At 40.4% G+C, this 15,584-nt stretch overlaps 1 protein-coding gene across 1 annotated transcript in view; it reads right to left on the bottom strand.

Moving 5' to 3' along the window:
- Positions 1-499: 499 nt before the first annotated feature.
- The window catches only part of ANGEL2 (angel homolog 2), an 18,919-nt gene continuing 3,834 nt past the window's right edge, over positions 500-15,584 (bottom strand). Inside the window, exons 4-11 of the mRNA XM_029965094.1 lie at positions 14,149-14,585; positions 11,685-11,938; positions 10,195-10,264; positions 8,792-9,213; positions 7,703-7,829; positions 6,966-7,026; positions 4,832-4,995; positions 500-1,005 (exon numbers count right to left, since the gene is read on the bottom strand). Coding sequence (XP_029820954.1) covers positions 851-1,005; positions 4,832-4,995; positions 6,966-7,026; positions 7,703-7,829; positions 8,792-9,213; positions 10,195-10,264; positions 11,685-11,938; positions 14,149-14,585 — 1,690 coding nt within the window. The 3' untranslated portion in view covers positions 500-850. The remainder of the gene's footprint in view (positions 1,006-4,831; positions 4,996-6,965; positions 7,027-7,702; positions 7,830-8,791; positions 9,214-10,194; positions 10,265-11,684; positions 11,939-14,148; positions 14,586-15,584) is intronic.

The raw sequence follows: 15,584 nt of genomic DNA, 5'->3' as shown, positions 1-15,584 counted from the left end.
TGAGAATAAAGTCTTGATCATGTAATACCTCAGGATCTGTCATTTCAAGATATAACCTGACATTTTTAAAATGGAAAAGAAACCCTGTCCTCCAGTTGTTCAGTATGTATGAAGCCTCATGATGTCAAGAACTGCTTTTTTTTTTTTGTTCCTAGAATAGATTAATTAAGTTTCCTGTAAGGTAGTATGCTCGTTAAGGTTGGTTTTATTTCAAATATTTTTTAAAAGATTCCAGTGAATGCTGCCCATATTTAAGCTTTTAGAATTTTAAGAAGCAAATTCCAAAAGCATAAATATTTGCCTTACTCCAAAGCTGTCTTCTTCCTTTGAAAGTTCAATCTTGTAGCCTCTGCACTGACTATACTCTAAACAAATTCCTTTGCAGATGTGTTTAGACAGAAGTGTCCAGAGCACCGTTGTAGTAAGACATTATTTTCAGCTCATTATAGAATGTCACAGGCACACAAACACGTTCCCCTTTGATTGAAGAAGCACACAGTTCTCAGAACAGTCCTTTTTACTATGATTAACAATAAAAAACATTTGCAACATCTCCATGAAAAATAATGCCATTTTGAGTCTAGCACAGATGTTTTCCTTTATCAAAGAGAAAGTTAATGCAAAATCTTTTATTTTTTGCCTTAAAGACTTCATAAAGTAATTTGAATGTTTAAAAAAAAAAGTCTCTTTAAAAAGTCTACTTTACACAACACTAACAAATCTGCATGCAGGCAAAGTTATTTAAACCGAACCAGCAGTGCTTGAATTAACCTTTAAAAAAAAAATAATAATCATCCCATGAAGAGAGAAGGTGAAGGTAACTTTACCTACACAAAAAGTCCTTTGGGTATTACCGTTCAATAAGCCTGAACTCTGCTAGCAATGGCAGGTGGTCAGAAGAGTTATTTTCATTGGGAAGACCATTAACAGTCCAGAGATCTTTCTCTGTTACAAGTGCCAGCCTGCCAAGAAGTTTCAGACCTCCATGAAAAGAATCCTCTGCTCCTGGTTAAAAAAACAAAACGAAACACAACAAAAGGAAATGTTCATCAGTGTGGGCTAATTATCACACATTCATACATATGTAGAAAAAGGAAAACAGTATGGGAGCAATAATCTGACGTTATTATTGTTCCATGCAAGATCACCACTAAGTTCAGAAATTCTTCTTGTTTACTATGACTTTCACAGTAGAGCTTATAATCAGTAGAGCTCCAAGTATTCAGAAGGACACTATTTTGTGGAGAGATAAATGGAGGTAAAAAAGAAAAGGGATGTATTTGTTCATTGTAACTCTCCTGAAAAAAGCCTCACATAATCCAGTCCTATACTTTAGCACAACAGCACTGCAAACAGAGCCAACCCTTGCAAAATTAATTATCTTTTTAGAGCTACTGATTCACATGACATTTTATTTCTGTATTCTCAAGCACACAGTTCTCCAGCAGGCAGGTCATACAGAAACTCTTACTCATAAGGATGAAAGTCTTTCTAACTGTTCATCATAAGAAAGGGATCTTCCTCCATTATTTCCTGCTACCTATTTCTATAATTGCCCCCCCCCCCCCGATGAAACACCCTATTGCTCATGCAAGAGGGGAAGGTGACTCACAACCTTGTCTTTATTACAGAATTATATAGAGTGGTTTGGGTTGGAAGGGACCTTAGAGATCATCTCGTTCCAACCCCCTGCCAGAGGCAGGGACACTTTTCACTAGACCAGATTACTCAGAGCTGCATCCACCCTGGCCTTGAACACTTCCAGGGATGGGGCAGCCACAAATTCTCTGGGCAACCTGTTCCAGTGCCTCACCACTTCACTGTAAAGAATTTCTTCCTAGTATCTAATCTGAACCTACTCTCTTTCAGTTTAAAGCCATTCCATTGTGTCCTATCACTACCTGCCCTTGTACAGTGTCCCTCTCCAGAGCCTTCTCTTCTCCAGGCTGAACAACCCTGACTCTCACAGCCTGTCTTCACAGGAGAGGTGCTCCAGCTCACTGATTATCTTTATGGCCTCCTCTGGATTCACTTCAACAGGTCCACATCCCCATGCTGGGGGTCACAGAGCTGGACACAGCACTCCAGGTGGGGTCTCATGAGAGTGGAGTAGAGGGGGACACTTACCTCCCTCGACCTGCTGACCACACTGCTTTTGATGCAGCCCCACATACAGTTGGCTTTCTGGGCTGCAAGAGCACACTGCAGGACTCTGCTGAGCTTCTCATCAGCCAGCACCCCCAAGTCCTCCTCCACACTGCTCTCAATCCATTTATTCATCCCCGCCCTAATACTGGAGTTCTCCTGACCCAGGGGCAGGACCTTGCTCTTGGCCTTGTTGAACTCCCTGAGGTTTGCATGGGCCCACTTCAAGCCTGTCAGTGTCATTCTGGATGACATCCCTTCCCTCAGTGTGTCAACTGCACCACACAGCTTGGTGTCATCAGCAAACCTGCTGAGGGTGCACTCGATCCCACTGTCCATGTTGCTGACAAAGGTGTTAGACAGCAACAGTCCCAATACTGATCCCTGAGGAATGCCACTCATCACTGGTCTCCACTTGGACATCGAGCCATTGATCCCAACTGTTTGTTTCCCACCAATTCACAATGTGGTTCACCCATCAAATCCATCTCTCCAGCTGTCTTGCAGGACTGTGTAAAATGCTTTGCACAAGTCTGGGTAGGTGATATCAGTTGCTTTTCCCTTATGCACAACTGCTGTAACCCTGCCAGAGAAGGTTACTAAATTTGTCAGGCGCAATTTGCCCATCAGCAAAGAACAACCAGCTTTTTAAACTCTGGTCAAGAAATTCCACTGAGATCCTTTCATGATGTGTCAAACTTTTAGACTTCTTAAGCTATGTAGTCAAGTGAGACAGCTATTTGTCAACCCTAGCTACTGCTTTCAGAGTGCAGAGATGATACCGAGCCAAGCTGAGTGCCTTCAGGACCAGCACAAACAGCAGCTGTTCACTTTTGACAGAAATACTTTCTGTCTGAAAGTGATCAGCAATTTCAGAACTTCCTGGCTGAGCCTGGTACTGGCTTACTATAAAACATACTTTAAAGGACTGTCTAGCAACTGCTAAACTCCTCAGATCAACAGCTTCATCCTTTGCCATCTGCCAGCTTTCCAGCCCTCTAACAACCCAGCAGCTGTCAACTGCTGCTCTGAAGAAAAGCTTTATTACTGCAAAGATGTCTTGGCAGCTCCAGAGCACACATCCACCTGGGTCTTGAGTCAAATTTATCATCTGAGGCAGCACCTGCATGTCTACAAAGGAGCAGTTTGTTGCCACAGAGCTTGGTCTGCGTGCAGTGATTAATGTCAGCTCAGAACACTCTGGAACCAGCAAAACTGTGCTCTGCAGGACTCAGGTAGATACTGAACCCTGATTACATGCAAATCCTGAACACCAAACCAAATACTTGGCTAAGCATGACAGATTAAAGCACAAAAAATTTTCAAAAAAAGCCCCTTTAAAAAAAAAACAACAGTCAACCCAGACCACATTTAATATTCACCTGTTCAGACAGTGGCAACTTTTAATACAGAGGCCCATTAAAAAAACTGAAAATCCAGACCATTACTTAGTTTCTAAGACATAGTGACTAAAAACTATACCAGTTTAAACTACTTGGTAAATTCATTCTGTACCCTGATGTGGGGAGAAGAATCTATTTGAAAAACAAGTGCAGAAAGAAAAAAGTGCTGTTATCTCTTCTGGGGCAATGATGGTGCAACAAAATATATAAGCAGGTGAATTAGGATTAAATTTTGTGCAGGAATGCACTCTGAAATCACACCGCACTCTGTTAGAACACATGGCATTCAGAAGTCATTTAAATACTTCTCATACCTGTTTTTCAGTCAAAGCTTTTGTATTTACTGTTTTACATTAATACAGCATTTACTGTGCATGTTATGACAAATGAGACTTTCATGAACTGACTCAATCAACTTTAACAATCAGGTATGAGAGTTGAAGGTGGTATTTTAATTTTACATACTGAGAACAATGTTAATTTATAAAAATCAGTTGCAATCTACAGTGGGAGCAGGAAGAGAATCCAGCTTTCATTGCTCTGAGTTCTGCAGAACCATTTATCTGATAGTGCTGCACTGTGGAATGACCTCTGTCGATGGCATAAAACACAGAACTAATGAGGGCATGGGAAGCACACTGCTCAGAAGTACCCACGGTTCGAGTACAAACACAGTAAAGGATAGATAAACACTGCGCTCCCCATCACGAAATTCCCGCAGAGATACCATGACTTTCTTGCACCATCTGGTGAGTTTTAGCTGCAACTGCAAACCAGAGAGGGACAACTGGGCATGTGCCAGTGACCATGCTCAGAGCAAAGGCCACAGAGTCTGTTACTTGACAGAAGTTACATCAGGACAAGCTGAAAAGTAAATTGCCAAGAAACAGTTCGTTTATCAGTTTTAATGCACATCCTAAGCTGCTGCTCAGCAGGCTGTTGATTAGATGAGTGGAAATACTGCTTTGTTGTAGGTCTGGCCTGAGCTACTGACAGCAATATTTCTCAGGTGCTACTTACATTGCTGCTTTTCTGTACCCTCAAGTCTCGTCTCCATGATGACAACTACAGAGATGTTCAGTCAGGTAAAACGTTTGCCCTGTGTGGCACTACAGGTTCATCTGTGGTGAGCTGACAAGGCCAGCCACATTTCTCAGGGAGCAGCTGGCATTGAAAGCACCACCATGAACCTCTGAAGTACTTCATATGGATTGAATTATCACTACACTTCTCTTAATCTCATATAGCATTTGTGGAAAATAATGAAAAGTTGGTTTCTTTACCTGGCTGGGCAGCAGTGTCATCGTTTGCTGCAGAATAGAAAATATAATCCACAGTGACAGCACTTCGGGAATGACAAGTTGTTACTTCTGGTACCCCAGTTTCAGGAAGGTAATGAGAATAGACTGAAGACAATTTAAAATGGTGCTGCAATTTTGAAGACAACCTAAAGCGGAATCAAAGAAAATAATTTTGTTTTCTTGTGTGTCCTACATGGTGTAAGCAATGAAGAAATACCAAATAGTTCCTGGTTACAAACAAAATGAATTATCTGGATTATGCAAACCAGTGTTTCTCTCATGCAAGCAATAGCCTTTTGTGTGATTGGCCTAAACCTCAGAAGGCAAAATTCAGGCAGTATTTTCAAGGCAGATAAAAGGCAGATACCTAAGAGCTTATCCAAACTGGCTTAACTGACACTTTAATTACAGGTAGCTTTCACCTCCATATACACTTTGTAAACATTCATGTGCTCTCATTCAGCAATATGTCCCTGACACACAGGTAGAGACATCCATGAAAGCAGCTTATATGAAAGCAACACTCATGCATGAACTCATCTAACCAGGCCCTTTAGCATATATAGAAATCAAGATTTTTAGCATTTTTTTTCTCCCCTAAAGCTACCAAGTGCTTCCAAATTAGGCTATGTCTAGTCATCTTTCCTCCACTCAGGCTCCCATTTTCTGTCTCCCGGTTACTTGCTTGCCTGTTCCTCTTCAGTTCAGCCCATCTTGCCTCACTTGTCTTTTCAATCTTGAAAGCAAACTGCACCTTCAGCAAAAGAACTCTCTCCCAGGCATTTGCTTCCATCATCTCTGCAAATCATCCATCCCTGAGCTGTACCTGCCTCATCTTGCATTTTAAACCTGAGCTGCAATGTGTTCTGGTTAAAAACGAAGCAATTAAAAAAAAAAAAAATCAGCACGTTACCTGCCTGATTCAGAGAAGAGACAAACATGCCAGTTGGTACAACATGGGCAAGTAATAATTTCTGCTCTTGTTGCATGACATCCCTTTTAAGACAAGGGGAAAAAGCCCTGCAAGCAGCATTCAACACGTAGCATGCTATGGATTTACACCACAGCGTAGGGCCTCCTGTCTTTTTATCTACTTCTTTACTCAGAAATGCCATTGCTCACCTTTTTCATCCCCAAGAATCACCAAGAGTTCTAATATAACTATCTGCAGTGATACCAAGATCTCACATCTGCTAAGAAACAGCTAACTTGTAGCCTGACATCATACACATACAGTTAGGGCAATTTCCTTCTTCTGTGCCTTACTTTATAGAGTCACAGATTATTCTGAGTTGGAAGGGACCCACATGGATCATTGAGTCCAACTCCTAAGTGAATGGCCTGTAGGGGGATCAAACCTGTGACCCTGGCATTATCAGCACCATGCTCAACCAACTCAGCTAATCTCAGTTGTTATATGCCTTTTCCAGTTTGGTAAGTGCAAATATATTCTTCCTTTCAAAAAGCAGTTATGTTTTCCTTCCCAGCATTCCAGTCATGGCTTCCTCCTTCAGTTTAACAAGCAAATGTTTTGATCTGAGTGACAGTTGTACTACGAAATCCATAATACTTCACACATTTCTCAGACTCAAAAAACTTAGATGCTCCCACAGAACTCCCGACAAGAAAGATTTTATGACCTCTCCAGTTCCTTTCCCTCCTTCATCCCAATTTCACATTGTAATATAGGATTTAATATAGGATTACAGAATCCATAAATCAGTGTCTCAAAAACAATAAAAGAGGGAAGTGCCATCACTTAAGCAGCTGGACACTTGATTATGTCAAGAAGTGACAAGAAAATGTCAAAAGCATTCCCTTTAATAAGAAGACAGAGAGTACCCTCTAAACAGCACTGACTCCTTGCCCCTGAATTCTGAAATAATATCTGCAAGTTCCTGAAAGAACACACACTCCATTATTTCCAGTTCTAGTCTTTTGCTGTCTGATCAGCCTTTTCATGTTTAAATGGATAATGTTTTTTTTCCAAAAGGGCAGACTGGGTTGGGTGAGCATCTTGTATCCACGTCTAGAATCAAATACAAGTTTGGTCTAAAATCAAAACCAACCCCCAAATAACCAGCCAAGGGTTTCCATATTTTTCCCTAACACATACTTTTCAGATGCTACTACAATCTCCTGAGTGTTGTCCAGTTTTGCTGCTTCCAATTTTTCTCCTGCAAAATAAAAATACATTCAATTTACATTTTAAAATAGGATATAGCTGAGACCAATACTGAAGAGCTACATAAAGAAAAGCCACAGAAAAAAAGTATCTGTAAGTACACTTATTTTTTTGCAGCAGGCAAGATACAATTGACAAGGCTGGATTGAATTCTTCTGTTCCATTAGTAAGATCCCCTCTAAAGACTCTTTCAAATTATGTCCCATTCATTTAAAATTGTTTTTTCCGTCAAAGAAAAAAATGGTGGATGAAAAATATAGCAATACCCAACAAGGAATCACTTGCTTTTCCCAATTGCTCCATAAAGTGCCAACACCATAACACATAAACACTGAAGCAGAATGTAGGTTCACACCATGTACATGTGCCACATTCCTTTGTCTCTCTTTTCACAGTCACAGCACAACTGGCTTTCATGATGCAAATACAGGAGTTTAAATATTATGCATCGAGTCCTGAATGGCAATTTCTAATTATTATCTTCTAAAGATTCAACTTTGCAAATGTTTATGTGAATAAATCACTTTACACTCCAATGAGCCCAACAAGTAAGTTTTGCAAGCTCAAGACTCACTGTTCTTTCCCCACTAGAAGAGAACATCTGGTTTTCAGTGCTACCTGAATGATATTTAAAAAGGTTCACAAAATTTGTCAACCCAGAAACTGACCTGCATTTTCTTCTTTTTGTTGCTGTTTTATTTCATATACACAGTTTTGTGAAATACCTAATTTTTTTGGCCAAATAGGGATAGATAAGATTCTTTGTCCCCTTGGAAACTGTTCTTGTCCAGAGACCTGAGAAAGACAACATGAGCTTTTTTTTTGACAGAAATCTTACTTAAAAAATAAAGAACCCCAAACAAACCTGAAATAAGTGAACATTTTTTGTAAAGTTTAAAGCAAAAAAAAAAAAAGACCCAGCCCCTTAGAATAAATCTTTTATAAAGGCTTGCCAAATCCCTGTAAAAATACCACCCTTTATGTACATCCTCTTTGTTTATGCTTTGCAAGTTCTTTGCAGCTACCCAGTTTTTCCAGATAGTTCTTGTGACAATGAGAGACTACCCAAGAACATTTTTAGCAACATGACAGGACTGGCTGAGCATATAGAGCTCCCTAGCTGACACTTACTTTAGCTTCAAGATGCTTATTCTTCTGGGAGCAAGTCAAGTCAAAGAGGGGCTTGAAACAACTTCCCACTAGCAAACACCACCAGTGGGGGTATTATTTTGTTGTGTTTTCTCATTGTACGTGTTCCAGTTACTTGCTGATAAATAGCATGTGACACATCCAACAGCTAGATACAAGAGCTCACAACAAGACATCATTTAACACAAAACAGTTGAGGTTCAGCATCTAATTGCATTTCTGCTCTTACAATTATTCCAGACACCAAGTTTATCTAAAGGAAGAGTCATCCTCCCATGGAGTCCACAGTAGGTATTTGATTAAGTAGTTATTTTATCCTACTTAAAGACTGGGATACAATCATCCTGTGGATAACTACATTTCACGAACAACTGTTGCTGAGTTTTGCCTTTCAGAATACTGGAAGTGGAAACAATATTTTGTAAGGCACAGTTAATACACCCAAGCTTATTTAAGTAACTCCACAGTAACTTTTGCTTTGAAGGCTGTGTAGAGGGCACTAAGATAGGCACTGCAATGGAAATAATCAGAGATACTGCATGCTAGCAGCACTCAAATATTTCTCTTCTTAATTTTTTTCTTGGTGAGAAGTGAGAAGCATAGCCTACCTTCCCTATAGCAAGTCCTTCATAATTTAACTTTCCTTCCTTTATAAATCTGTACAATGGAGAACCAGGAACAGAATTGAAGTCACCACAGATGATAATTGGGCAGAAGGAACCATCCTTCTGAGGGGCGACACTCGCGATCTCTGCCAGGAGCATTGCCAGCTGGGTCAGTTTGATGTCCCCTCGCCTGGGGTTGTACAGCAGATGTGTGTTGGCAACACAGATTGCAGCATTAGTTTTACAGTGAAATCTAGGCTGCAAAAGCAACACCAGTCCAACGTTGTCCCTGTCCAAGAGCGGAATATCACGGCGAAAGAATTCCACGGGATTTGATGAAATCAGGCTAAATTTGGAAGTTTTGAAGCAAATAGCGCAGCCATCAGGTTTTCTGCCTGTCCTCATTTTATACTCACAGTGATACCCTGCAAGAAAGGCAATTAAAAACATAAAATACCATAGTATAAATAGAGATTTTAAAACAAAAAAATTAGAAGCACCTCATGCTACTTTTCTCACGACAGCCAACACTCAGTCTGAAGTACCAAAGCCTACATGAAGTTCACACAGAAAAATGAACACAGAAGTCTTTCTGTCCTATCTAAAATGAAGCGAGATGGGATAGGACGCCTGGTCTGATACCTTTTGTGATGTATAAGCATCTACATACATTAAGATACCAGCCATGTTCTTCTCTCCTCATGTGGAAAAAGCTCAAAACAAAACAACAAAAAAACCCCACAAGTCACATAAAAGTGGACTTGTGTATTGAAGATTTTTCTGGATGTTTACCAGAATGGTTTAGGAATAATACCAGTGAAGCATTCCAATCAAAAACCTTAATCACTCTAAGTCATAAATCAATGTCTAAAATCATTCCTAGAACAAAGGTCTCGAATACATTTACAAAATTATGCAATTATCCAGTTAGCAGCAAGTGGTAAGCTTTCAACAGGGAAACTGAGACACTTGTCAAATGACAGCACTGGAGTTCAAAAAAGTCCACCTAAAAATAGTGATTTGCCAATTTCTTCACTTTATGTAGAGATGAAACGTAGATATAATTCAGATCTTATCTATGTAAGGAAAAAAAATTAAATCTTGAACCAATGTCTAGGTTTTTTTGCCATTTTGAAATACTTCTCTGTCCCGCCCATACCATATGAATTCACGTAGTACAACCTCAGTGAAGTGGGGCAAGTTGACCTCTAAGTTCACACCAGTGCTGGAACAGGGGAGTCCCACTCCCCTCTCCCAGCTTCAGGCCATGTTGCTCCTGCCACTTGTTGTGGCACTTTAGTCTGGACAGTAGACTTGATTCTATAATCTAAGAAAGGGTTTTTTGGGGAAAATAGTACTGGGGCAGGGGAGAAGACGATGTTTTGGTCCTAAGAGTTTCATCATACCCAGGGATTCCAAACTTGACTTGATCTCTGTTCTGTAGTGGTCTTCTTGGACTTCTTGTAAACAGAGCACCTAAGGCAAAAGTTTACAATTAAAATATATTATTAAGTACATCAAAATATTACCATAGCATATCTCTACATTTGTTGGCCAGTCTGAATAGGTATTAAAATAAATAAATCAGAAGCTTTTTGACTCCATAATCCCACAATAGGATTCACTCTCCTATAGAAAATGCTCCTCAAAATTATGAAGAGGGCTCCAAGTTCCCCCACCCTTTCTCAGACATATATTTTCAGATGTGAGATTAAATTTAATCAAAATAATGACCTGCTGATATATTCTCAGCAGTTAAGGGGAGGGCTAAGTGTTAGAGTGGTGAGATGAAGAAGCCAATGGCACACTTCAGAGTGGACAAGCAGCTTCCATATTACAAGAACCTGAACCAAAGATCAACCTCAAAATATTCTATTAGGAGAGTTCTGAGCCTTCTCCCTGCACACTGCATAAGACACAGATTTACAACCACCTTGGGACTGTGATGAAGGACTGAGTTCCCAAAGGGTAACCAGTAACCCCTGCTTGCTGAACTGAAGCAACAGGCTCCAGTCACCCAGCTGACACCAGCTCATTCAAGGGCTCAAGGGAGAGCCAAACCTCAAGCAACATTCTGAAGTCTCTGCTTCACTTTCAGGTTACAATTCAAACCAACAGTTTGAAACAGTTAAAAATCTATGTGCTTTAGCAAGAAATTTCTCTGTGGAAAGGGCACTTGGACCTACCAGGGTCTAAGAGCAGCTGCTCACCATGACTAGTGCATGCAGTACAGGTCATCACCTCTTTACCCCAGTACTGTGCTCTGTGGCTCTGCAGACTTCAACAAGCACCCTGAACTGCTCTTGGCTGGAAGGACTGGCTTCAGCTCCAACCCTTCTCTCCTGAAGAATTGTCTTGTTGCCTCTAATAGTACCAGGCAGATCCTCACCAAAGTCCCTCTGCCTGATGCTCCTCTCAGAAAGCCCTCTAAGGTATGTCACTGTAAAGATACATGTGTATATATATATATATACAGTATGTATAAATTTATTAGGAAGAAATGAAGAGTGTGAAGGGGACTTCAATTTCCAGATTCCTGGCTATGGACCAACATAACTGTATTTTTCAATTTTTCAAGGCTGTTTTTCTGTGGTTTCTCTAATACAACTACAGTACTGTTTTCTAGCACAAACAGGTTGGATTCTATCACTGAACTTTTGCTGGTCTGAATAATGACTGAAGCAAAAAGCTTACTGACTTGATTTCCTGATTAAGACTAACAATGCACTAACAATGCAATGTGTCCTCAAAACCAAACAAAAAACTCCAACCAACAAACAAACCCCAAACTAACCAAACCCAAAGCAAAGTGTTCTTCCAGACCCCAATATAAGGAGAATTTGCTACTCCAGTTACCAGTTCTTAAGAAATATCCACATGCTCATTTTCTACTCACATCTGCATCCAGCTGTTTGATTTCTTGTAGAATGTTGGGAAATCTGTATGTCCAAAATAGCAATCGTTGCCTGCAGTGTTTGTACAGGTGAGAGTTGTCTTCCAACAAATTCTGTGAGAGAATATTGTAGGACATGACCGTAAAGTCAAACGTTGCCTCACTTCCTTTATTGCTTTGGTCAGATTCTTTATTTTCAGAGATTTTCATTGTTCTACTCTGCTGACAGAAATATTCCCAGTGTCTTTTGATGGTTCCTGTAAAAAAAACATGAAGCAGAAAAAAGTTATGTAATGGACCATATGACTTCTTACCGCTCTTAGAAATCATTCTACTGACAACTATTAGTCTTTCAAATTGCTTAAGCAAATCTAAAAGCTTATTTGATGAGCAGTGATTTAGACCCTCTGTTTAAGATGAACTTTATATAAGCATCAGTAAAAACAAACAAACAAACAAACAAAATCAATCAAACAAAAAAACCCAAGCCCAAAATACAGCACGAAACCATTTTATGCCCTGGATTTCAACTGCTTTGAAACTGGGAAACTGGCCCCATTCTAAGGAGATTGTTGCAGTCAGACAAAAGCCCCCTACTCCCTGTAGAAGGGCTGTCAAACTGGTAAGCCAAGTCCAGTCTGTTGAGAGACTTATGCTGTGTTCTGCCACTACCTCCTCAGCAGAGACAGTGTATGTCAGTCTAGGACGCACTCTTTGGAGCAGCATATGGGCATCTTGTTGATCCCTCTATCCATGGCTAACAAAGGGTTAGCAGTCAATCAATCAATCACCTCTAGCCTCTGTACAGACTGTAAACTTCAGCCATAAACTGCAACAGGGTCCACTACAGGGATCCCAAAACAAATAATGCACCCAACCTTCCTCAGTGAGGTTGGGAAATAAAAAAATTAACAAGCCTCAGAATTACCAAGAACTTCTGAAAAGGCTTCCTTTGCCTTTCTGCCATTTCTAATTTCATACTTAGTATCAAGATATGAAAATTTATAATCCCATAAGTGCCCATCATTAAGAATCCAATTACTTTTTAAGATATGTATTTCTCCACTTACAAAACTCATGCACAGAGATGCCTTTCACCCTTTATATCTGAACTCACGTGAGAGCAAGCGAAGGTCCAGTTACCCGTGATACCAACCAGTGGCAGACTGCAGCTATAGCTGTCACCATCTGCCCTGTTTGGGTAGTAAATCTCAGCAGTGTGCTTACATTATTCAGGACTTTATCTAGTGTTTGCAATGAATACAGCAAGGCTTTAAGTACAGTTTCTACTGTGGGAGAGAAGCCCCACTGCTCCTCAGCAGGCACCTTTAATTACCATCACCTTACAATATGTGAACAAAAGGAACACAATGCTAATCATGCTCTCAGATAAAGGTATGTCAATGAGGGTTAAGAGAGGACTCAGCAATTTAGGCACAAAGCAAACTCCCTTCCTTCAGCTGCTAAAGATGGATATGATGTTTCTAAGACTAATGGATATTTGTGTAGAAAATTCCCTTCGGGATGCTGATAGCATCTGTTGCCCTTTTCAGTTGTAATATACCTTCCAGGTTTTTTTCTAAGGAAGTGATTTATACAAGTGGGCCATATTTTGTCTGTGTCCCTCAGTTTGCTCTACAGTAGACAAAACTGTTAATATACACAAAACTCGCTCGGTAAAATACTTGGATGCTATGTAGAGGGTTGTATCTGTAATAAGGTAACACAGAACTGTAGTCTCATTAAAGTCTGCTACTGAGCTGGGTAGACAACTCTGCACTTCCTACTGTATTTATCTAGATAAATGCACTTGCTGCTTGCTCTGCCACACGTGGTCTGACACAAAACTTGCGAACATGCCAATGGCAGAATACAATTGTAAATACAAAAATCACACAATCACACTGGAAGCAAACACCATTAAACCTCGGTCCATTAATTCTCGGTTATCTAGGTCATAGGTAACTCAACTGGTCTGGAAAGAAACCAATTCAGGTCCAGCAGGGCTGATGAGCTCAGCCAGAGTACAAGGAATGAAGCTACACAACTGCCAGCCCAGCTCAGCCCTACAGCAAGTCAGCCAAATCTTTGCTTTTACAAAGTTCCCAAGTTAACAGACTTGATCTGGCGACAGACATCTGAGTGTTCTTTGAACCAAGTTCAAGACTCCCCACGTTGGGCAATCCCTTACCCAGCTGACTGTGTTCTACTGCCAGATGCAGAGAAACTAGTTCTAGTAAACTGCTTGACAGCACAAAATACAAGTTTACAGACCAAACAGCATTACAAAACTGGAACATTTTCAAGACAGATGTTTTCCTGAGAGGGGTGCCAAGAAAAAGAGTAACTAAAAAGGAGCCCGCAATATTGCTAAAAACTCCTTAGGTGTATTTAGCATTACAAATATTCCTTAGGTGTATTTAGCATTACAAATAAACAAGGAAAATGAGCAAAAAGCATCTTTTACCTTTCTTGCTGCTATGTTTTTCTTCATTCTGTGCTACAGAAAGACACGATGGTTCCTTTTCGTTAGAGAAGTTCGTTTCCTCTTCAGAAGTTGAAGTATCATGCTGGCCACTGAGTCTTCTCTTCTTTGTCAATGGTTCTTCTCCCTCAGGTTTCATACTGGGGTTAGGTAGGTGAAAGCAACAACTTTGTGTGTAGTTATCAAGATGCCAATTAGAGTTCTGAAACTGTCTCCAAGGTCCAAGAAATGGAGGGAGTCTCCAGTTTGCTGAGAAATCAGCTGGGACAGGAAGTGGAAAGGAGGCCCAGGGAGGATAGTGTCCGGCCCATCTCATACAGCTGGAAACTGGGCTGTTCAAGGCGAGGATCTGGGAGCCATTCCAGTGGGTGATCCAGTCTCTGCCCAGCCTCTGCACATGGCGGGGCAGCATGGAGTGTCTACCAGAAAAGCAGAGGTTTCATTACTTGTATGCAGCTAACATCTGCCTGTAGAAGGCTGCAGATGCAAGGCATCCTGGTCATGGCTTACAAAAGATATTCCTTCTCAATAAGTTAACACACAAAAGATATTCAAACCTTTTTAGATATATACAAGATACTTAAACATTTATCTAAATGATATGCAAAGTGGGACTTCACAAAGTGATCTTGCATCCTTTTTCCCGCCTTCAGATTTATAAATACCATTTAGTGTCCAAGCCCTATCCATCCGAATAACTATTTATTTTCTGCCTTATTGAATTCAACTGTCAGATATTTCAAGCACTCAGAAGAATGACCTTTAGAAAAGGTCATTTTTGCATGCTGCATTAACTTTATCATAAGGTTATATGAAAGAAATGAGAAAACCACTTTCCTTCAAGCTGTTAGAAAGCCACTGACTTGGCTCAAACCACAATGCCAACACGACAGGGAAATAAAGGTACTAACTCTCATGGCATCTCTGGCACCAGCTTAAAGCTTAATTTGTATTCTCATTTCTTTTCCAGGAGGGCAAACCACAGCTTAGCTATTAAAACAATGAAAATAAGGTGGGTGGGGTTTTTTGGGGTGTTGTTTTTGTTTTTGTTTTTTCCCAGAAGAAAAAAAAATAATCTGTCTCAACAAAATTGCAGGGAGAAGGGCTGAGTGACAATAATCTGTTTTAGCTTCCTCATTGTTTATATAAGAAGGTGTATTTTGCCCTTAAAAGCAAAAGATAACAAAGGTTGATATGTCTGAAGTTGAACTGAATTGAGAACCTCCCAGCTGCCATTCAGCCTAGCAAATAAGCTGAAAATACAGAATCACAGAATACTCTGAGTTGGAAGGGACCCACAAGGATCAAGTCCAACTTCTGGTCCACCCCAAGAATCTCCCGATGTACCCAAGAGCGTTGCCCAAACACCTCTTGAACTCTGTCAGGCTTGATGCTGTGACCACTTCCCTGGGGAGCCT

This window comes from Manacus vitellinus, unplaced genomic scaffold (assembly GCF_001715985.3).
Source record: "Manacus vitellinus isolate BGI_N305 unplaced genomic scaffold, ASM171598v3 scaffold_8_pilon, whole genome shotgun sequence".
NCBI lineage: Eukaryota > Metazoa > Chordata > Aves > Passeriformes > Pipridae > Manacus > Manacus vitellinus.
Note: the sequence above shows the minus strand (reverse complement) of the source record. Positions and strands in the feature narration are given on the sequence as shown.